Source organism: Labrus bergylta, chromosome 8 (genome assembly GCF_963930695.1).
Source record: "Labrus bergylta chromosome 8, fLabBer1.1, whole genome shotgun sequence".
In the NCBI taxonomy this organism is placed as follows: domain Eukaryota; kingdom Metazoa; phylum Chordata; class Actinopteri; order Labriformes; family Labridae; genus Labrus; species Labrus bergylta.
The window spans coordinates 26,679,067-26,701,408 of record NC_089202.1 but is presented as its reverse complement, the minus strand read 5'-3'; the positions used below and the strand labels follow the sequence as shown (position 1 = coordinate 26,701,408).

Genomic DNA, 22,342 nt, shown 5'->3' with positions numbered 1-22,342 from the left:
CATCCCCAGGTTACCCCCACAGCAAAATTTCTGGGTGTTACATTTCAACACAATATGAAGTGGACTGCACACATTGAAAAACAAATTGAAAAAGAGGCAATAAAGAGACTCAACCATCTGAAGGTACTTTGCAGAAAAAATGGAGGAGCAAACCCTGAAACAGCCTTTTGAGTTTACCAGTCCTACATAAGACCACTCTTTGAATACGCAATGCCTGCTTGGTGCAATGTAGGTGTAGCACCTGTAAAAGTACTTATTTCTGTAAATAATGTCCAGTCACTTTAATTCAACATGTTGTTAATTGCATACTGTGACATTAATAGCTTAAGCTGTACAAGGACCTGGTGAAACAGCTCTTGATTTTCTGGTCCGAGTACTTGATTTATGCCAAAAAGTCCTGTTTGCACCTGAGCGTTCCCAGTCTGGCCTGAAATATAACAAAGAGCTAGTTAAAAGCCAGTGGTCTCAGAGCATTATGACAGGCTTGATAAATGACAACATAAGAGCAGAGATGAGGATGTACTTGCAGGATGAGAAAAGTAGTGACGAGGTGCTCCTGCAAAAGATGCAGATTGCTCAGTACAATGAAAGTGAGAGAGCTCAAAAGATTAAAGTTACAAACAAAGCAATACATAGGTCATGTCTCAACTCTGTGGAGAGAAGTGGGGATGAAAATGACCCTGTAGCAACATCAGCCCCACCTAAACCTAGTAAATTGACCAAAGAAAATTCCTTATTTACAGAAATGGAGGGGAACAACACAGTAATCAGAGAGCTCACAGGCCAAGTAGCGTTACTTGTGCAGACAGTTCAACTCTGAGAGAAAAACTTTTGATGAAAATCTAACTAAAGCAACGACGAATGCTTTTAGGAGACCGAAGAGACATGTGTAGCATGTTAGCAGGACACGAAGGACTGTAGTCATTGTTTTAAGTGTGGGAGTGGGACACATTGGGCAAAAGGGTGTAGAGTAGTGTAAAGACAGAAACCGTCGGGAAACGGGCAGAGGTTGTGACTGGGGAACGGGCTATGACTTCAGAACTTAAGTCCCAGAATGAAGCGAAATCTGAGCTGAAATCTCAACCTGAGCCTCTTGAGAAGCCCACAGAAACGGAGAAAAAGAAAAAAAAACTACACACAAGTCACCCTGTAGCACCTTTAAAGCCTAATTCAGAAAATAAAGAGCAACCCTGTCACTTAAACAACAATGGCTCAAAACGTAAACAAGTCGCACAGCTGGTAGGGAAAAAGTGTCTCATCTGGTTTAACATGAACAGTGTGAAGACACAAGCGGGATACAGGAGCACAAGTTTCCATCATGAGTGAGGAGTGGAAGTCCTGATGCCAAATAAATCCTATAAGTGACTTGTTAAATAATGATGAAGTGCTGGACTTGAGAGCTGCAAACGGCTCACAAATACCTTTTCAGGGTTGGGTCGAAGTTAGTCTCAGTCTGTGTGATCCCAAAACTGAAATGGAAAGCTCAGATGAGATACTAATCCCAGTGCTAGTAAGTAGAGACATAATGCAGAGACCAATAATAGGTTTTAATGCTATTGAGGAGATAATAAGAGACAATGCAGACCAAATTTAGCTAAGTGAAAGAGTAGCTTTCGTAGTAGGTTAGGATCAGGAAAGGCTTAACATTATTCAGGGAGCTACCAACGAAAATGTCACTTACCCAGTCAAAACAGGACGCTCATCTGTTGAAGTTCCGGGGGGACAAATAATGTGCATTAGCTGCCCTGTCAGAACCGATGTCAAAGTTAAAACTGAAATGCTCTTTGAGCCTGAGGAGATCCTGTCATTGGAGGAAGGACTTGAAATTACCAGTCAGTTGGGAAACATTTCCTGTCCCTCACGTAAAGTCAGTATCTATGTCAGAAATATGACACATGACATCACAATGCCAGGCAAGACAGTGATAGGGAGCATACAGAGGATAACAGACTGTTACCCAGTGTACTCAGACGAACATCAGGTAAATTCAGTAAGTGTTGAAAAGCCTCAGACTCCTCTTAACACCACCACAGAGAATTTCCAGGATAACCCATCAGATAAACAGTGGGATCCACCTGTCAATCTTGATCACCTGACAGCTGAACAACAAACACTAGTCAAACAAATGTTCAGGGAAGAATCAGATGCATTTGCTCAGCACAAAGATGAAATAGGATGCATCAAAAACTTGAAAATGGACATTAAGCTAACAGATGATGTTCCTGTTGCAAAAACATATAATGCCATACCTTGACCATTGTATGATGAGGTTAAGAACCACATCCAGGATTTGTTAAATAAAGGATTCATTCGCAAATCCACCTCCCCATACGCAGCTGCAGTAGTTTGCGTGAGGAAAAAAAACGGGAGCCTAAGATCGTGCATTGACTACGGGGGGCTTAATAAAAAGACAGTTCCAGACAAGCATCCCATACCACGCATTCAGGAGATCCTTGATGGTCTTGGTGGAAATGCTTGGTTCAGCGTGCTGGATGATGAATGGAACAGAATCCCTTTCGGCCTCACTAATGTGCCCTCAGCCTTTCAGCGCAGTATGGAAGAGAGCCTAGAAGGTCTCAGGGACAATATATGTATTCCATACTTAGACGATGTCTTAGTCTACAGTAAAACTTTTAAGCAGCATGTTGAGGATGTGAGATCTGTCCTCCAACGACAACAAGCCTGGGGAATTCAACTGAGGCCAGACAAATATGACCAAAAATGAGGTCCGTTATGTTGGAAAAGTGATCTCAGCCGACGGCTACAAGATCAATCAATCAATCAATCAATTTGTATTTGTATAGCGTCAACTCATAACAAATGTTATCTCGAGACACTTTACAAAAAGCAGGTAAAATACCTTACTCTTTGTTTTTTTCAATATTACAAAAGAGCAGGTAAAAAGACCTTACTCATTGTTATGTTACAAAAAGCAGGTAAAAGACCTTACTTATTGCTATATTACAAAGATCCAGCCTATCCATCATGAGCACTTTTAGCAAAGCAGCAAAAGTTACAGTGGTAAGAAAAAACTGCCTTATTAAAAGGCAGAAATCTTTGGCCGGATCCCCGGCTCATGACGAAACAGCCTTCACAGGCCAAGACTGCACCGGGCTTGGAAAGGGATAGGAGGAGAGATGGGATAAGATGCAGGAAGAGGATCTTTTGTAGCCTCATATTTTAGCTTAACTTTGCAAAAATGAATGGTTTGTGTGTTGAAAACCCATTTATTCTGTTACAAAAGCATTCTAACTCTTGTTAAATATTTTAATCAAACTTTTTAATTGCACAAATACAAAAATGCAAATACAAAATAAATACAAAAAACTGCAAACAAATCCACAGAACAGAACCAGAACTCTTTAATCAAACATTATGAATAGATGCCTCAGCTTGGATGGGCGGATGCGATTCCTTCTTACTGTAAGTATCTGCCTTGTTTTTGAGAAGATTCTCTCGGAAGGAACAGATGTTGCCACAATACACAGTCTCCCCTCCATCACCTTCACTGGGTGTGGGAAGACTGAGGCCTTGGCCTGCCACCATCCTCAAGATAGGATCTCACCTCCATTACAGCATCAGCTGTAAGATTTCTCCTAGCAGCATCTCCTGTAGCTCTTTTATCAAAGAGCCTTCAGACAGGTTTAGACATTTTTGGTGAATGGCTGAACAAAGAGCTACAACCATTTCCTTTACTTTCTGCACGGTTACTGGCCATGCTGGCCAATCAATACAAAGTTCTGCCATGAGCAGAGTGAATGACTGAATATTAAAACAATGAAATATAATATGTGTGACTGGTCCTCTTTCAAAAATCTTAAAAACACAGGCGTAGTCAAAGACTGCAATTGATGTGTTTTATTTTTAGCCGGCCTCTCAAGGTGCAGTGACAGATATTTATTTTAAAAAAATGCAAAAACGGGAAAAAATGTATTTAAACTATTTACGAAACAAAAGTCTTCCAAAAACAAAATTCCACATGAGCGAGCAAACAAAACTGCACTTCAAAAAGAAAGTCTCCAACACATTACCTCCTCTGTCACCAGGACTAGACTGAAAGCAGCAAGCAGCCATCTTTTAAAGCAATAAGCCCCTCCCACTGGGCGTTATGAATGACATAACATTTTAAACAAAACACACTTTCTCATGAATGAGCGATTTTTAACCTGTTCATTCATGTGGTCTACTCATCACTAGATTAAACATTTTAATCCATATTTTATTCACACCACAACAATGTATCTGATGCAATACATTGTAAACAAACATTTAATTAAACAATCAATCACGTGATTACTATTGCGCGCCGCATTCGCGTATTTAGAATGCGGAAATGGGCCGCATCTGTTTGGCACCCAAACGGGACACAGTGGAGCACATATGAAACGCACCAACGGTAAGAATGCTATGAATCAATATCATATATATGTATGGATGAGAAACGAAAATAGAGCTCTCAAGTGTGCACCCTTGTTCGCGCTATGAAACGGAGAGGGAAAGGATGATGATGGGATTTACTGAGTGATTATAGGCGCACTGGCAGAGGGAAAAGTTTGTCGTGTGTGTGTGTGTGTGTGTGTGTGTGTGTGTGTGCTGACTGCAGTCTCCGTCACACTATGACAACTGATCAAAATAAGGAAATGGAGTAGGCCTACTTCCAGGCATTAACACATTTAAGTATTTTGATAAATGCTATTTGTGAATTTGAGCCCCTACCCCTCAACATTCTTCTGTATGTGGGGCCCATATGTCAGGCATATTTATGGACACTAGGACCCCCCCCCCCCCCCCCCCCCCACCAATTCTCATGTTTTACTTTTGATATGTTGTATATTATCTTGTTCAGTCATAATGTACTAACGCCCCTGTAATATTTTAGTAAGTATTTTTGTGGTTACAGAGGAGTAAGTCCCACACAGGCGCTTTTGGGGCAGCATAGGGGTCTTTGATGCCATGCGTAATTGAGTCGACCAAGATGTACGGTAACATGCGCTGAAGCAAGTAAAAAGCCATGCACGCTTGGAAGTTCCTTTGTGTGCAACATTTAGCTGATAGTGTGCTAGACTTTGAGGTTCGTTGAGCATTGTTTTATGGGGACGAGTTGCTCTTTGACTGAACCTTACCATCGGGTCAGCACGAACAAAACGTTTGAAAGGCCGATTTGATGCTTCTAAATATGTATTACATAATTATTTAAAAAAAAAAAAGGGGGAGAATAAGTGTATTACTGAGGACAGACTCTTTAGTGGAAGCTGTGGGGGCTCTTAAAAGAGCCTTTGATGCATTGAATGCTGATGTGAAGATTTACTTCTTGGCCTTCTTGGCTGCAGTCTTCTTTGCTGCTGTTTTCTTTGTTGGAGTTTTCTTCACTGGAGTCTTCTTGACCACTTTCTTGGGAGCAGCCTTCTTGGGACTCTTTGCAGCAGGCTTTTTGGTTGCCTTCTTGACCGGGGTTTTCTTAGCTGCTACCTTCTTCGGGGACTTCTTGACTGTTACTTTCTTGACTGGAGTCTTCTTGGGTGTAGTTTTCTTTGCTGCGGGCTTCTTTGCCTTGGTTGGAGCTTTCTTTGCGACCTTCTTCGCTGCTGGTTTGGCGGCTTTGGGCTCTTTCTTTGCGAGCTTGAAAGATCCGGAGGCACCACTGCCTTTAGTCTGTGCCAAAGTTCCGTTTGTTACCAGCTTAACCACGGCGGCGTTGATGCGTTTGTTAGCCTTGACCACATCCACACCTTTAGCGGCCAGTGCCTTCTTGACGGCCGATAAGGACACACCTTTGCGCTCTTTGGACTCAGCCACAGCGCTGATGATGAGCGTCGGGAGGGGTGGTCCATCAGACTTGGGCTTGGGAGCCGCTTTCTTCTTCGGGGTTTTCACCACCGGGGCTGCTACTGCTGGTGCTTCTTCTGCCATGTTGATCTCTCACTGGACGTGTGGAGAAGACCGACAGGAGGCGGGACTTATAGGGAACATGAGAACCGTGAAGAGTCAACCCACACAGACGCTCTTCCTCCTGTCTGAAATGTGGCGACACTTTGTGTTTTATCTCCAACTTTATGGGGATAAAACTCACACAGAGAATCTGTTTAAACGGAAAAAACGTCCCGCATCAGTTAGAAAACCTTCATCTCTTCAGATTCAGCTCATGTTTGTGGACGAGGTCTCTTTAATTTCATTACAGCAGGCTTCAAACCTCTATGATACCCGCTCTGTTTGGACAACACGCCGGGATTTTCCGACACATTTCGGCTCCTAAAGTGTCTTAATGAGACATGTGAGCATTTAAAATTGTGATAGTATACACAGAGGCATCCGTTGATCGAACAAAACAAACATTAACCTTATACTTTGATTTGTTTAGTTTTAATCGGAGAGTTTTCTCTGGAGGTAAACACACGGAGACTCACAGATGATGTTGTGGGTTTGAGCTCCACGTCAGACCAAATGATACATTTTATAAGAAAGGGACAGAGTTAAAGTAAAAAATAGTACGATGTAACAATCTAACAAGTTAATATGTACTGAATAAATCACATCAGTTTGGGTTTGTGTGGAGAGCAGCTTACTGTCTCTGAAATAGACTTGTCTTACCAAAGTAGAAGCTGAGAAACTAATCAAACCAACAAAGAATACATTGAATCAATCTTGTTGTTGACAAACAATATCCTTATAATCAATTGTTGCTTGATTGGTTTTATATTTAGTATTTCAATGTGTAGAACGTGTTTATTACACATTTACACAAATCAATTAAGTTAATCTAATTCTCCTCTGCTGAGCTCAGACCTTCGAACATGGTGGAGTTATTTTTCCTCAGGTCAATACTGATTCTACAAATAGTCTATGACTTACGATCGAAATGTAAACTACATACATATGCAAAAGTCATAAAACTTTTGGTTCATGTGAAGTATAAAATTAAACAGACTTCAAGTTTTTTGTAGCCTATTAATTGTCAGGATGTTTTGAAAATGTGTCTGAAAAAAACTCCACTTAAGAAAACAGCAGCAAAGAAGGCCAAGAAGTAAATCTGTAGACCAGCATTCAATGCATCAAAGGCTCTTTTAAGAGCCCCCACAGCTTCCACTAAAGAGTCTGTCCTCAATGATACTATTTATAATCATATAATCTATATTTATAATCACCTCTGAATGTTGGAATCAGCTTCTATTGTTTACACTTCTCACAGTCTAAGATTCTATCATTACTTGTCAGAGTATTATGTTCAAAACACAGGATAGTTCTACTTTTATAATCATTCAATAATGTAGGTTTTTGTGTATAAACACCTCAATGAGTGTAGTAAGATGAATACATACAGTACAGTCAAGAAGAATCTCAGCTCAGCTTATTTGATCAAATGGACCTTCAACATTCTTCTTAATCTATATCTATAGAAACAGAAGGGAAAAATAAAATTTAGATATATAAAGACAATAAATACACATGGAGGGTGATCAACACTGAATCTTCCTCCAGGAAGAAACACAGACGATGAAATAAGGCCGGTCAGTGTGGAAGCTTATTTAGAGCTTCAATAGGTGAGGGAACAAAGCTCTTTGTAAAGAGGGCCTTCTTCCAGGTCAGAGTCCTGATGAGGACAAACTCTTACATTATGGTCCTGTAGAGTAAGGTACTAATAAGAGCTTAATTATGACCTATAAGCAGCTAGTATGCTACTTCATAGCATGCTAATTAGCATCAAGTTAATTGTGAATATTGTGACCTTCATTTAAAGTGTTCAGACACTGAAAGATGATTCATCAATAAGGGTTATTAATCATCAATAAAAATAATGAAACATATGAAGAGTTTTCAATATTCATCATCTTACTGAACGAGGAGTTAAGGACACTCTGCAAAAGCTAATTTTACATGGATGGAAAGTTTAAAGGAAACAGGACAGGATCTTTTAATTAGAGCTAATTCCTTATTGAATTATTTTATTGTTCATTGAGTCGTTGATGTAGTTTCCAGTTTCCTCTTACTAGACCTTCTTTGACTCTTGATATGAACATTAAAACATAAATGAATTTCAGCCAGCGTTAAACTCAGAATGAAACATTCTCACAGAATAATTAATCTTGGTTTAATGACCCACTGTTGGCTGAATGTGCTCCGTATGTCTCCCCAGGATGGTTTGTTTCTACTCTGCTTCCAGAACTGTTTCTGATAATATTATAATGATATTATGACCACCTTTCTAGAAGTAGTTATTTATTTTAATAAAATACATCTGGACAGTCTGTCAAATAGGATGTGATGAGAGGAAAACATTGAAGCTGGAAGACATCTCAAACGAGGAAACAGCAAGTGAATTATTTCAGGAAAGTTATTTGCTCTTTCGTCGTGATGTGGTGGCTCTTAAAAGAGCCTTTGTGTTTGTTGAGGTCAGCATTGTGTCTCTACTTCTTGGTGGCCTTCTCGGTCTTCTTGGGCAGGAGAACAGCCTGGATGTTGGGCAGCACTCCTCCCTGAGCGATGGTGACTCCTCCGAGCAGCTTGTTGAGCTCCTCGTCGTTGCGGACAGCCAGCTGCAGGTGACGGGGGATGATACGGGTCTTCTTGTTGTCACGGGCAGCGTTACCGGCCAACTCCAGGATCTCAGCGGTCAGGTACTCGAGCACAGCCGCCAGGTAGACGGGGGCTCCGGCACCAACACGCTGGGCATAGTTTCCTTTACGCAGCAGCCTGTGGACACGACCGACTGGGAACTGGAGCCCAGCACGGGAGGAGCGAGTCTTTGCCTTTGCTCTGGCTTTTCCGCCGGTTTTGCCTCTTCCTGACATGGTGTAGGTTAATCTCTAGAGTCGATACTAGAAGAAATGTGCTCTAGGCGGACATGCCCTCTATTATATGTCCCCCGAGCGCGCGCGTTTTCCTGCCCCTCCAACCAGTAAAGGGGCCCCCAGGCTCCCAGCTGCGCTCCACAGTTTGAACAACCTTTTCTCCAATGAGCAGCGGAGATGTAAGCGGGGGCTCACTCCCCCCGTCGGGGGTGAGCTCCAGAAGCAACCGGCCACCAATCAGAGGCCGGAGGTCCTAAGCAGCGTCACCGTTCCAAATCCGCTCCTCTGCTTTAAGAGCAGCTCGTCCCGTAGCTCCCTGCATTTTTCTCCCGCTCAGAGAGACAAGACACGATGGCGAGAACCAAGCAGACCGCTCGTAAGTCCACAGGAGGCAAAGCCCCCAGGAAGCAGCTGGCCACCAAGGCTGCCCGTAAGAGCGCCCCGGCCACCGGCGGCGTGAAGAAGCCCCATCGTTACAGGCCCGGTACCGTGGCTCTCAGAGAGATCCGTCGTTACCAGAAATCCACCGAGCTGCTCATCCGCAAGCTGCCCTTCCAGCGTCTGGTCCGTGAGATCGCTCAGGACTTCAAGACCGACCTGCGCTTCCAGAGCTCCGCTGTCATGGCTCTGCAGGAGGCCAGCGAGGCTTACCTGGTCGGTCTCTTCGAGGACACCAACCTCTGCGCCATCCACGCCAAGAGGGTCACCATCATGCCCAAAGACATCCAGCTGGCCAGAAGGATCCGCGGAGAGAGAGCTTAATCTGTCTACTGCCCCAAAACAACCACAACGGCTCTTTTAAGAGCCACCACATTTTATTTAAGAGAGAAATCCTGTACTGTCTCTAATTTAGAGTGATGACTTTATTATTTCATTCTAGTCCCATGTTGTCAACTATTTCTGTCATACAGTACTGCAACCACAATAGTATTACAATATAGTCATAGATCATGTATATAGAAACCATAAATGTAGAGCACAGACATATTACAAAGTTATTAATATAATACACACTACATGTATGTTACATTGCATTCGTTCTCCACTTAATTATATTTGAATTTGAGGAGTTATTCAAATTAATCACCAGAGTTTATCTGTTAGATAACCAGTACACATTTATATTTAATATGTATTATCTCATAAAGAGACATTGTCAATATTTAATCTCTCATGTTTCCTGAGAGGTGCAGATTTCTAGAATCATGGTTCAGCTAAAAGAACTTCAGTAAATCACCAGCACACACTATGAACTCAGGAATCACTTGGACTTTTTTAAATTTTTACAATAAATGAATGAGTCCCATAAAAACATTGAAGTTGACACCATTACTTCTACAGGCCTTTAAGTTTGGATCACAAACGGGTTCACTGATGACCTCTTGGAATAAATATAACAGTAATTCATAAAGACGGTTAAGATGCTACAGGATGCTCCTCATACAGATCCATATCATTATTAAATACTGATGATAAAATGCTAACTTTAGTTGTAGCCTGTAGATTTGTAAAAAAAAACAAATCTAGTTAAAAAAGTGATTGATGACTGAGGAAACACGCTGTCCAAGGTGCTGAAATGATCTCTGCTGCAGCATGTTGTGTCATTTGATTAGAAACAGAATAAAAAGAGTAAAAATCTTCCTCCATCTCAGTGTGAATGATTTCAAGATGTTGAATGTTTTCTTCACCTCCTGGTCAATGTGGAGCTCAGTCAGTCTAACAGGAGTCACACAGCAGCTGCTGGTCAGAGGGCGGCGCTAATGCTTCATAAAAATGAACAATGACATATTCATTGTGTCCCTGTTAGATAAAGAATGAATATTGATTTAAAGTCTTGGGACGACTTAAGTGGAGGTGAATGTGATTGTTCAAATACATGTCGGAGGTATTCTGAGCGGATTGTTCTGATGACAGTCAGACATCCTGAACATTAAAGTGTGAAAATGAAACAAAATGAACAATAACAGATACATTTTTTCTCATTGAATGAGCTCATTGCTTATGTCCATGTTTAATAAATCAGAAAAGAAGGATGAAGTGGTGCAGGATGATTAAAAGTAAGATGCAGTGAGTCTGACTGAACAAACCTATTTTATAATTGTGAGAGTATTTTAAAGTGTTTGCTATGACATTTTTTTCAATACTTCTAACAATTTTCCTAAACTCTTTACAAAGTTAGCACAACATCCGTCTGTGTAGGCTGTGCAATCAACACATTTCTTGTTGCTTTGACACAAAATGCATACATTTAACACAAATTTAAAATGCTTTAACTTTTTTTACATACAAGTTCAACCAAGACCAAAACAATGGATTTTTACTGCCAAATTTGCCAATCACTTCACACTGTATGTCAGAACAGATAACATCATGTTCTAAACATCATTTATAGATTAAAGTCTAAGTGAATAGCTGTTCATATTGTAGATTGAAACACATATATATATATATCCCCTGTATTTTTTCTATTGCTATTGAGAAACCACTGATTGAAGTTATGCAAAAATATATATCACAGCTGATTCCCATCTAGGAAACACACTCAGGAGTTGAGGATCTTTCAATCGCATGCCCATATGTTATACAGTAAAAAAAAATGACTGATCTTGGGCTGATCTTGTGTGCAAAAGGAACAATATAGAGCAACATAAAGAGAGTAAATACAATGCCTCGAGAGGGAGAGGAAGACGAGTAGCAGAACGAGGGAGATGAAGATTCAAAATTTCTCACATGCTCAACAGATGTGCAGTGAAATGTAAAGACTGTTACGCAAGGCCATAAAATAAACATTTAAAAATTACTACAGTGATACACAAACAGTAAATGTAGAAATATACTATAAGATAAAAACTGATAAGTATAAATATTCAAAATGTAGAAAGAGTAAACAGTGTAATGAGTAAAGTGTCAGCACGTAAAGTCTCCAGGGTGTCAAAATGCAGAAGAGTACCAGGACATGGGAGAGGAGGGGGACAACGGCAAGGGAGAGGATTACCTGGATGAGGTAGAGGGAGAGGACTTAGACTGCATGGTGGCGCTCAAAGAAGGACCAGAGCTAGGGTAATGGATGAAATAAGAGCTTCTATCATAGACCCTGTCATAAACCACGGGCTATCATACAGAATGGCTGGTGAACGAGGACAGCCAAATCTCAGCCGGGATTCAGTGGCATCTATTGTCTGGATTTTTAGAGAAACCAACAGGTAGGATATTGCACAATGGCTTCTCCTACAGCAAAGTGTAGATAATTGAACCATGTTTTACCGTAAATGTAATCCTCCGGTTTCTAATATGTAACTGTATTTTGTCTCTCTAAGGATTCAATGTCTACCTCCCTCAGGGGGCAGAGGAAAGCCCCTAAATGAGGAACAGGAACTTGCCATTATCAACATGGTGATTGCTGAGAATGAAAGAAAGATTGACTAAATGTTCCTGTTGGAAGACAACATGTGTTAGTGTCTTGGTGAACATGTTGTGTTGTGTTTGTGTATTATTGTATTTTGAAAATGACTGTTAGAGTTTAGTTTGAAATGGGTTTGGAGCATGAAATTAACTGTTTTGCCAATTGTGTGTTTTAGGTGTGTTGGTGTGTTTAGAGTTTATGAAACTTGTTAAAAGAAAAAAATGGTCATAGCAATTGTAAAAACCTGCAATTCTGACAAAAAAATTATATAAATGAGAGAAAAATAATGGAAATCCTTGTTGATTTTTATTACATTTAAACACCAGTGAGGTAGACATCATTAGTTTTTTATAACACTTAAGTATCAACCCTTAACTTGTGGAGAGAATAGCTATGACAAAGCTGAGACTGTGACAATCACAACTTACATTTAAAAAGTCTTCAGAACATTTAGAAATATTTCAGTGTTCCTCTTTTTACAATATTTTCAACTTTAACTAATGGATACTTTGGTTTATTGTTTTTAATATATAAATATGTAGAAACATATCAATTTAGATGCGTCAATAATAAACTAAATATACATAAACAGTTATAATCATATGAAATGTGTTTGACTCAAGGTGAATTGTCCTGCAGTGAATAAGTGATGATGGTCCAGTTATCACGATGCTGTTTACATTACTTGCTGCTATTTATTTATCATACCAAGTCACTTTAATCATCACTTGTCACTTTATCTTGTCATTCTCTTCAAATACTGTCTCAACTCCCCCCAGTTAACTTCAACATTCACTTTTGTACTGTATATACCTCCTGTTTTAATTTATTTATTTTTATTTATCTTATCTATTCTGTTTAATGTGTATTTGAGCTTTCTTGTCTGTGCTGCTGTAACGTCCGAATTTCCCCTCTGGGGATCAATAAAGTACGATCCTATCCTATGATGAATTCAAACTACAGAAACTATCTACATGTCATCAACAGCTTCTAACTGAAGCAGACAAAATAAAACACTTCTTATTATGAATACTCAGTAACCAGGCTGTTCTGGAGAATCTGGGGAATTTAACTGACAATCTTGTGAATGGTTCAATTAATTTGGTTTCTTTAAAATTTAATTTTATTCTAAATAAAAACAAAAAATGTGAACAGACAATTAACCTCTTTATACTACGTGGTCAATTCATCATCACTGAATGTAAAATTATTTTAAACCTTTAAATCTAATTAACAATAAGAAAACTATAAATACGTTAAACCTGATTGGAGATTTATTTGAAGAGGGTAAATGTTAATGCTGTCTAATTTGTATTTTGTTTATTAAACAGCTCGTGCTGCAGCTCCTCGGAGTGATCAACGGTGGTCACTATTTTGCTAAACCCTAAAGGACCTCAGACCTCAGCGCCGGTCACATGACTGAAAGCTAAGAATTGCTCATTGTGTCGCTCAGCCAATCCTGTGAGAGCAACAGCACATGGTGTTTGCTTCAACACCAAATATAAGCAGCTTTCTGACATTCACTTCAGTATCAGTTTTTGAGATCACCACTCAGAAAACATGCCTGAAACCGTGAAAGCGCCCAAGAAGGGCTCAAAGAAAGCCGTCTCTAAGGCCACCAAGACCGGCAAGAAGAGGAGAAAGTCCAGGAAGGAGAGCTATGCCATCTATGTCTACAAGGTCCTGAAGCAGGTCCACCCCGACACCGGTATCTCCTCCAAGGCTATGGGCATCATGAACTCGTTCGTGAGCGACATCTTTGAGCGCATCGCCGGGGAGTCCTCCCGTCTGGCTCAATACAACAAGCGCTCCACCATCACCTCCAGGGAGATCCAGACCGCTGTCCGCCTGCTGCTGCCCGGTGAGCTGGCTAAACACGCCGTGTCTGAGGGCACCAAGGCTGTGACCAAGTACACCAGCTCCAAGTAAACCCGCTGATAACCAGCAACAACAAAACGGTCCTTTTAAGGGCCACACAACATCTAAGAGCTGAAATCCTGTTATATTTAATAATTAATATTATATTGGGCTGTTCAAAAGGTTATTCAAATGATCATATTCATGCTATATGATTCACTATACCTCATTACTCACAATAAGTTATAGATGTTTGAGTATGAATGTGTAACACATTTCCAGTTCTCTCCTTAGATGCAGCATCAGGAAAGTGAAATGTAGCATCCCCAGCTGTGCTTATTGTAATATCTACATTTCAACAAAACCTGAAACCTAATGAACAAAACGAATTCATTAGTCAGGCTACATGTCAATCTGCTCTAAGTCAAACTTGTCTGTTGAAAGTCGTGTTATTCAATGCACTCCCTGATAGTGGTCTGAATTGTGACAAAGTTGTATTAACCCAATGACTTCATGCACCGAGCCCTGTCTTGAAATAAAGCCTACATAAAGAATCTGACAAAAATGCATTGTAGTCGTTGGCTTGAAGAATGAGATGAGGAAATTTAGAGATTTCTGAATATATATATACATAGGGTAAAAGTTTTACTAGCTAGTGATAGTGGAATGTATTCCTTGTTTGCAGCTTCTGACCGTGCTCTAGATATTGTTGCTATACAACATATATTGAAACCAATTTCAGGGTCCGTAGTGGTATTTCTCCTCTATGGGGATCAGACATGATGCAGAGAATATCTTTTATTTAAATTATGTCAGGCAGAGGTTATCACACAGTAGATAAGTATTCAAACATTGAAAGGATAAGATTTTATTGATATGGACGTTTAGTTTCTGAACTCATGATTCGTTATCTCTATCAACCAATTTTGCAATAAAGAAATCACATTCAATTTGTGTTTCTATTATCAGATGCTGGATTTTAGTTGCATTACCACAACACGGAACGACTCTTTATATTTAGTGTGTGGCTCTTAAAAGAGCCTTTGGGTTTCAGTGTGAGTGGGTCAGGATCAGGTTTAACCTCCGAAGCCGTACAGAGTGCGTCCCTGTCTCTTCAGAGCGTAAACCACATCCATGGCGGTGACGGTCTTCCTCTTGGCATGCTCGGTGTAGGTGACGGCATCACGGATAACGTTCTCCAGGAATACTTTCAACACACCACGGGTCTCCTCGTAGATGAGACCAGAGATACGTTTGACTCCACCACGACGAGCCAGACGGCGGATAGCGGGCTTGGTGATTCCCTGGATGTTATCACGGAGAACTTTACGGTGACGCTTAGCGCCTCCTTTACCGAGTCCTTTACCTCCCTTTCCTCTTCCAGACATGTTAGCAGTTCAGTTGATGAGAGCTGAAGAATTTTGAGTTAGAATTCACGTTGTTCTAAATCTAGTCTCTGAGAACCTCATTGAAGTCAGAGGGCTGCTTTCTTCTTCTTCGGTCATGTATTTCAAAAACAAAATCTCATGATTCATTAGCGCCCCCCTCTGAGCAGCAGCATGAATCAGGGACAGTGTGACTCCTGTTAGACTGACTGAGCTCCACATTGACCAGGAGGTGAAGAAAACATCCAACATCTTGGATTGAAATCATTCACACCGAGTTGAAGGAAGATTATCCCTCTTTTTATTCTGTTTTTAAACAAATGACACAACATGCTGCAGCAGGGATCATTTCAGCACCTCGGAGAGCGAAGGTTATAAAAAAAGAAAAGAAAAAGATGACTGAATGTTGAAACAAAGATAAATAAAGTATTTTACAACTGAACCAAATAAGGGACACATTATGTTCAAAAGCACACAATCATCACAAATATAAAAATATGTAGAGAGAGCAGGAAGAAGACATGAAACTGAACATAAATAAATCAAAACTTGCCCTTTATGTGAGTCTCTGCTGCAACAGACACAAAACACAGAAGTGAATCAGAATCTGTTTTTATTGCCAAGTGCTCTTACACACATAAGGAATTTGTCTTTGTGTATTGGTGCAAAAAACAGTTAACAAAGGAAGCTTTGACATTATTTTATTTTTTTGTCTTATGATGCTTGATAGATGTTTAAGGATTTTAACCATAATTCATTTAATGAGCCATTCCCAGTTTCACTGTACCAGCCTTGTGTACTTAGACTTGAATGATGTAATCTTTGAGGATCAGGATCATCCAGGAAGCCCTCAGACAATCCGATAACCAGAGTTTGATAGATAACCAGGGATGTTTCTAGCTTTAGTGAGGACGCTCGTTTTGGTGACGAGTCTCACATCTTGTTTGAATGTAAGAATGTGAGTGTAATGATCTACACAGAAACATATCTGCCAATGTGAACCGTCCATCTATGTAGAAGTTATTTTGTTGTTACAATCAGATAAACCAAAAGTTGTTTGTAAATTAGATACCTTTTTATCCTTCTGTTTGATTTCGCTGCTTTGTTTTTATTACTGTGTGTTGTGTTAGTGCTCCGTACCATGTGATATGATCATGAGCCGTATAAATTACTGAAATGAAAGACTGAATAACATTAAAAAAGCATTTAAGACTCAATACACCACATTGTTCCACTAAAACACTGACACACATAATAACACTGTGTGATAATAACTACAGGGCTTGGACTTCTTAGATAGGATAGGATAATACTTTGTTGATCCCCAGAGGGGAAATTCAGACAAGTAGAAGAAGCCCTACCCTGATTAGATAAATATAATTTAAAAATAGGGAGAATATACGAGGTGAAGTTAACTATGCAGGGAATTAAAACATTATGTGCAGTGAATGGCAAGATAAAGTGACAAGTCATGATTAAAGTGACTTGGTATGATCGATAGCAGCAAGTTATAATAATACAAATAATAATACTTTTATTTGTATAGCACTTTTAAGTCCTTTAAGGCAGAAAATACAAGCAGAGATAAAATTAAAACAACAGGCAGAGAGTAAACTAAAAAATCAGACTAATAAAATAAAAATAGGAACAATTACCAAAATCACAGAGAAAAAGCATTTTTTTTAAATAATGTCTTGAGTAGAGATGTAAAACAAGGGACTTAATCTACAAGTCTGATCTCCTCTGGCAGGCTGTTCCAAAGTCTGGAGGCTCTAACAGCAAAGGCCCTGTCCCCTTTAGTTTTTAGCCTGGACTTTGGAACAGCCAGTAGGGCTCTGCCAGAGTATCTCAGACTGCGTCTTGGTTCATAAGGGGTTAAAAGCTCAGAAATGTAAGAAGCGGCCAGCCCATGAAAGTAATTAAAACAATCTTAACATCAATTCTAAAATCAACAGGGAGCCAGTGAAGGGATACTAAAATTGACGCGATATGGGCACATTTGTCTGTTCTTGTTAAAAGCTGGGCTGCTGTGTTTTGGATAGTTTGAAGACTGTGGATTGATTTTTTTACTTAGACAGGTGTTTAATGAATTACAGTAATCAAGCCTGGAGGAAATGAAGGCGTGTATGAGTTTCTCCAGATCTTCTTGCGACATGAGGGATTTGACCTTTGCTATATTTCTGAGCTGGTAAAAACAGGACTGCACAACTTTCTTCACTTGCGGCTCATAACACAAGTCCTGGTGAAAAACTACCCCAAAGTCTCTGGTCTGAGGGCTTCACATAATGGGCTTGTTCTCCTAGGTGTGCAGTAATTTGATTTATTTTTGATGAGGGACTGATTACTATGACTTCTGATTTTTGCGTCATTGAGTTGTAGAAAGTTGTCCGACATCCATGATTTTATTTCTGAAAGGCACTTGAGGAGAGTAGTTGTATTTGAATGGTCACCAGGTGTAATCGGGAGGTAACGTTGTGTGTCATCGGCATAACAGTGAAAGTTGACATTATATGTACGGATGATGTTACCAAGAGGGAGCATGTAAATTGAAAATAGTGTTGGAGCTAGAACTGAGCCCTGGGGTACCCCATGTACTAACTCTGCTGTTGACGACACTGAGTTGTTTGTCAACAACAAAATGCCTTTCAGCAGAGCAGTTTATTTTTTTTTTAGTTTCAAAATAAAACCTCACAATTAATTTAAAAAATATCTGTTTAAAATTGTTTCATATTTCACATTAAAAAAGTTCAATGAGTTTCATATTAATGAACTTTGAAAGATAATCATGACTCACAGTCTATCTGTAAAATCCGTATTGATCTTTTTACCTCAAATATATCACAGAGGAGGAGGAGGAATAACTCTGAATCCAACATGATCAACGAGGAGATCAGCTGAGGAGAATTAGAGATTTATTTAATGTTAATTAATGTAATTAATGTGATGTTATTACTCAGTTGACAGTGATGATTGTTAAACCTATAGACAGAGAACTGTTCTCCACACAAACTCAAACTGATGTGATGTATTCAGTCTCTATCAGCACAGGAATGATTCATTATGTTGTTAGATTATTACATCGTACTATTATAAACCTCTAACTTTGTGTCCTCTTGATGAATTCTATCATTTGGTCTGACCTGGAGATCAAACCCACAACATCATCTGTGAGTCTGTGTGACCTCCTGAGTCTCCGACAGCCTCCGTGTGTTTACCTCCACTGAAAACTCTCCGATTAAAACTAAACACATCAAAGTATAAGGTTAATGTTTGTTTTATTTAAATATTCGATGTCTCTGCTTACACTATCATCCTTTTAAAACTTTCACAGGTCTCATTAAGACACTTTAGGAGCCGAAATGTGTCGGAAAATCCCGGCGTGTTGTCCAAACAGAGCGGGTATCATAGAGGTTTGAAGCCTGCTGTAATGAAATTAAAGAGACCTCGTCCACAAACATGAGCTGAATCTGAAGAGATGAAGGTTTTCTAACTGATGCGGGACGTTTTTTCCGTTTAAACTGATTCTCTGTGTGAGTTTTATCCCCATAAAGTTGAAGATAAAACACAAAGTGTCGCCACATTTCAGACATGAGGAAGAGCGTCTGTGTGGGTTGACTCTTCACGGTTCTCATGTTCCCTATAAGTCCCGCCTCCTGTCGCTCTTCTCCACACGTCCAGTGAGAGATCAACATGGCAGAAGAAGCACCAGCAGTAGCAGCCCCGGTGGTGAAAGCCCCGAAGAAGAAAGCGGCTCCCAAGCCCAAGTCTGATGGACCCCCCCTCCCGACGCTCATCATCAGCGCTGTGGCTGAGTCCAAAGAGCGCAAAGGTGTGTCCTTATCGGCCGTCAAGAAGGCACTGGCCGCTAAAGGTGTGGATGTGGTCAAGGCTAACAAACGCATCAACGCCGCCGTGGTTAAGCTGGTAACAAACGGAACTTTAGCCCAGACTAAAGGCAGTGGTGCCTCCGGATCTTTCAAGCTCGCAAAGAAAGAGCCCAAAGCCGCCAAACCAGCAGCGAAGAAGGTCGCAAAGAAAGCTCCAGCCAAGGCAAAGAAGCCCGCAGCAAAGAAAGCTACACCCAAGAAGACTCCAGTCAAGAAAGAAACAGTCAAGAAGTCCCCGAAGAAGGTAGCAGCTAAGAAAACCCCGGTCAAGAAGGCAACCAAAAAGCCTGCTGCAAAGAGTCCCAAGAAGGCTGCTCCCAAGAAAGTGCTCAAGAAGACTCCAGTGAAGAAAACTCCAACAAAGAAAACAGCAGCAAAGAAGACTGCAGCCAAGAAGGCCAAGAAGTAAATCTTCACACCAGCATTCAATTCAACAAAGGCTCTTTTAAGAGCCCCCACAGCTTTCACTAAAGAGTCTGTCCTCAATGATAATATATAGAATCATGTTATCTATTTGTATAAGACTCTGAATGTTGATATCAGCTTTTAGTGTTTACACTTCTCAGTCTTTTAGATTCTGTCATTACTTTTCAGAGTAATATCTACAAAATACAGGATAGTTATACTAGTAATTAGTAACTAACTAGTAATTAGTTATTTAATAATTTCATACTTATAATGTGGGTCTTTGTGTATAAACACCTCAATGAGTGTAATAACTTGAATACATATAGTACTTTCAAGAAGAATCTCAGCTCAGTTTATTTGAAATTTCAAATGGACCTTACACATTTTTCTTAATCTATATCTATAGAAACAAAATTTAGACAATAAATACACATGAAGGGTGATCAACACTGAATTGTGCTCCGGAGGGAAATGTGTTGGCACACAGGTATTTTATTTGACATGGCACATGAAGTAAACATGAACATGAAGAAACACAGGCAGGTCAGTGTGGAAGCTTATTTAGAGCTTCAACAGCTGAGGGAACAAAGCTCTTTGTAAAGAGGGCCTTCTTCCAGGTCAGAGTCCTGATGAAGACAAACTCTTACATTATGGTCCTGTAGAAACCCCCCTCTTCTTTCCCCACTCTCCATACTGAACAGCACAGTGTCTACTGTGGACTCTTCTGGGATCCACAATCTCCTGTCGCTGTGAAGGACCGGTGACCCTGCTATCAAGCACCCACCCTGAGTGTACAGAAGACCATTACAACGATTAAGTTATTTAATGACTTAATCATGTACTGAAATATTATCCTCTCACCCATCTATGCACACTGTGTATGTACACACTGTACTCTACCTCATATACAGTATACTAACCATGTTACATAACTATATTTATTATTTTTTGCAGTACTAACCTCTATTGTCTTATTTAGCCTTGTTTATATTAGTGATTTGCTTTTATTATGTTTAATGTGTAACATTTGTACATTGAGAGCACAGTTACTGAAGACAAATTCTGTGTGTGTGTGTGTGTGTGTGTGTGTGTGTGTGTGTGTGTGTGTGTGTGTGTGTGTGTGTGTGTGTGTGTGTGTGTGTGTGTGTGTGTGTGTGTGTGTGTGTGTGTGTGTGTGTGTGTGTGTGTGTGTGTGTGTGTGTAAGCATACATGGCCAATAAAGCTAAATCTGAATCTGTAGAGTAAGGTACTAATAAGAGTTTAATTATGACCTATAAGTGACCAGTATGCTACTAAATAGCATGCTAGTTAACAAGTTAATTTTGAATATTGTGACCTTCATTTAAAGTGATACCTAAATGGTTTCTAAATAGACACTGAAATATGATTCATGAATAAGATTATTAATTATCAATACAAATAATGAAACGTGAACAGTTTTTCATATTATTGAACGAGGAGTTAAGGAAACTCATTTAGGAAAGAAATGAATAGAAAGTTTAAGGGAAACCGGACAGATACTTTTATACATTTTAGTTTGTATAATTATTTCTTTTTTATCTGTTGTTGACAATTTCCCTCAGGTCACATTGAGATCAAACTAAATGCAGAAGACTCATTTTAATATAATCAATGTTCATGTATTTCTACTCTATTATATGTTTTCATTTCGACGTTCAACAGAATAAATACAAAACAAATGTTAGACTGAATGACCTTTTTCAAGCGATATACCACATCATTTTAATGATTTGAGTTCTATTGATAATTATTTTTAATCATAAATAGTGTCCCCAATCCTCATAAGTGTGCTTGATGTCCTGCACTTAACCAAATACGATTGCACTTCTTATTGTCATAGTAATAACGTAACATGTGCTACTATAGTATGATTCTGTACGAGAGGGATTTGCTGTTTAGTTGTGATGTGGTGGCTCTTAAAAGAGCCTTTGTGTTTGTTGAAGTCAGGATCGTGTCTCTACTTCTTTGCAGCCTTCTCGGTCTTCTTGGGCAGGAGAACAGCCTGGATGTTGGGCAGCACTCCTCCCTGAGCGATGGTGACTCCTCCGAGCAGCTTGTTGAGCTCCTCGTCGTTGCGGACAGCCAGCTGCAGGTGACGGGGGATGATACGGGTCTTCTTGTTGTCACGGGCAGCGTTACCGGCCAACTCCAGGATCTCAGCGGTCAGGTACTCGAGCACAGCCGCCAGGTAGACGGGGGCTCCGGCACCAACACGCTGGGCATAGTTTCCTTTACGCAGCAGCCTGTGGACACGACCGACTGGGAACTGGAGCCCGGCACGGGAGGAGCGAGTCTTTGCCTTTGCTCTGGCTTTTCCGCCGGTTTTGCCTCTTCCTGACATGGTGTATGTTAATCTCTAGAGTCGGTACTAGAAGAAATAAATTCTGTGCCGAGATGTCCCCCTTATATGTCCGCGTAGCGCGCTCATTTTCTTGCCCCTCCAACCAGAAAAGAGGCTTCGAGTTTAGCAGAGGAGGGCGGCCACACTCGCAGTTTCACTCCGCGATTTGAAAAATGTTTCTCCAATGAGCAGCGGAGATTGAGGCGGGGGCTCGAGCCCCCCCTGCGGGACTGAGCTCCAGACGAGGCTTTGT

The 22,342-nt window shown here is 40.3% G+C and overlaps 6 protein-coding genes across 6 annotated transcripts; 3 read left to right on the top strand and 3 right to left on the bottom strand.

Annotated features, from left to right (window-relative positions):
* Positions 1-4,810: 4,810 nt before the first annotated feature.
* On the bottom strand, positions 4,811-5,925 carry LOC110002918 (histone H1-like). The gene has a single exon (XM_020658603.3). The coding sequence runs from the start codon at positions 5,908-5,910 to the stop codon at positions 5,305-5,307; it is 606 nt and encodes a 201-aa protein (XP_020514259.2). The 5' UTR covers positions 5,911-5,925; the 3' UTR covers positions 4,811-5,304.
* Positions 5,926-8,230: 2,305 nt separating this feature from the next.
* On the bottom strand, positions 8,231-22,107 carry LOC110002922 (histone H2AX-like). The gene is made up of 3 exons (XM_065958322.1): positions 21,710-22,107; positions 13,560-13,566; positions 8,231-8,801 (listed from the first exon to the last, which is right to left on the bottom strand). The coding sequence occupies exons 1-3, from the start codon at positions 22,087-22,089 to the stop codon at positions 8,403-8,405; spliced, it is 786 nt and encodes a 261-aa protein (XP_065814394.1). The 5' UTR covers positions 22,090-22,107; the 3' UTR covers positions 8,231-8,402.
* On the top strand, positions 9,132-9,637 carry LOC109987413 (histone H3). The gene has a single exon (XM_020638487.3). It carries the CDS (start codon positions 9,138-9,140, stop codon positions 9,546-9,548), a length of 411 nt encoding a protein of 136 aa, XP_020494143.1. The 5' UTR covers positions 9,132-9,137; the 3' UTR covers positions 9,549-9,637.
* LOC109987420 (histone H2B-like) lies at positions 13,401-14,596 on the top strand. Its single transcript, XM_020638495.3, has one exon. The coding sequence runs from the start codon at positions 13,750-13,752 to the stop codon at positions 14,116-14,118; it is 369 nt and encodes a 122-aa protein (XP_020494151.1). The 5' UTR covers positions 13,401-13,749; the 3' UTR covers positions 14,119-14,596.
* LOC109987424 (histone H4) lies at positions 14,891-15,707 on the bottom strand. The gene has a single exon (XM_020638499.3). The coding sequence runs from the start codon at positions 15,432-15,434 to the stop codon at positions 15,123-15,125; it is 312 nt and encodes a 103-aa protein (XP_020494155.1). The 5' UTR covers positions 15,435-15,707; the 3' UTR covers positions 14,891-15,122.
* Positions 19,095-19,931, top strand: LOC109987408 (histone H1-like). Its single transcript, XM_020638482.3, has one exon. It carries the CDS (start codon positions 19,122-19,124, stop codon positions 19,725-19,727), a length of 606 nt encoding a protein of 201 aa, XP_020494138.2. The 5' UTR covers positions 19,095-19,121; the 3' UTR covers positions 19,728-19,931.
* Positions 22,108-22,342: the final 235 nt, after the last annotated feature.

Coding starts and splice junctions, on each gene's coding strand:
- LOC110002918 (XM_020658603.3), bottom strand. CDS start 5,910: ATGGCAGAAGAAGCACCAGCAGTAGCAGCCCCGGTGGTGAAAACCCCG.
- LOC109987424 (XM_020638499.3), bottom strand. CDS start 15,434: ATGTCTGGAAGAGGAAAGGGAGGTAAAGGACTCGGTAAAGGAGGCGCT.
- LOC110002922 (XM_065958322.1), bottom strand. CDS start 22,089: ATGTCAGGAAGAGGCAAAACCGGCGGAAAAGCCAGAGCAAAGGCAAAG.
- LOC109987420 (XM_020638495.3), top strand. CDS start 13,750: ATGCCTGAAACCGTGAAAGCGCCCAAGAAGGGCTCAAAGAAAGCCGTC.
- LOC109987408 (XM_020638482.3), top strand. CDS start 19,122: ATGGCAGAAGAAGCACCAGCAGTAGCAGCCCCGGTGGTGAAAGCCCCG.
- LOC109987413 (XM_020638487.3), top strand. CDS start 9,138: ATGGCGAGAACCAAGCAGACCGCTCGTAAGTCCACAGGAGGCAAAGCC.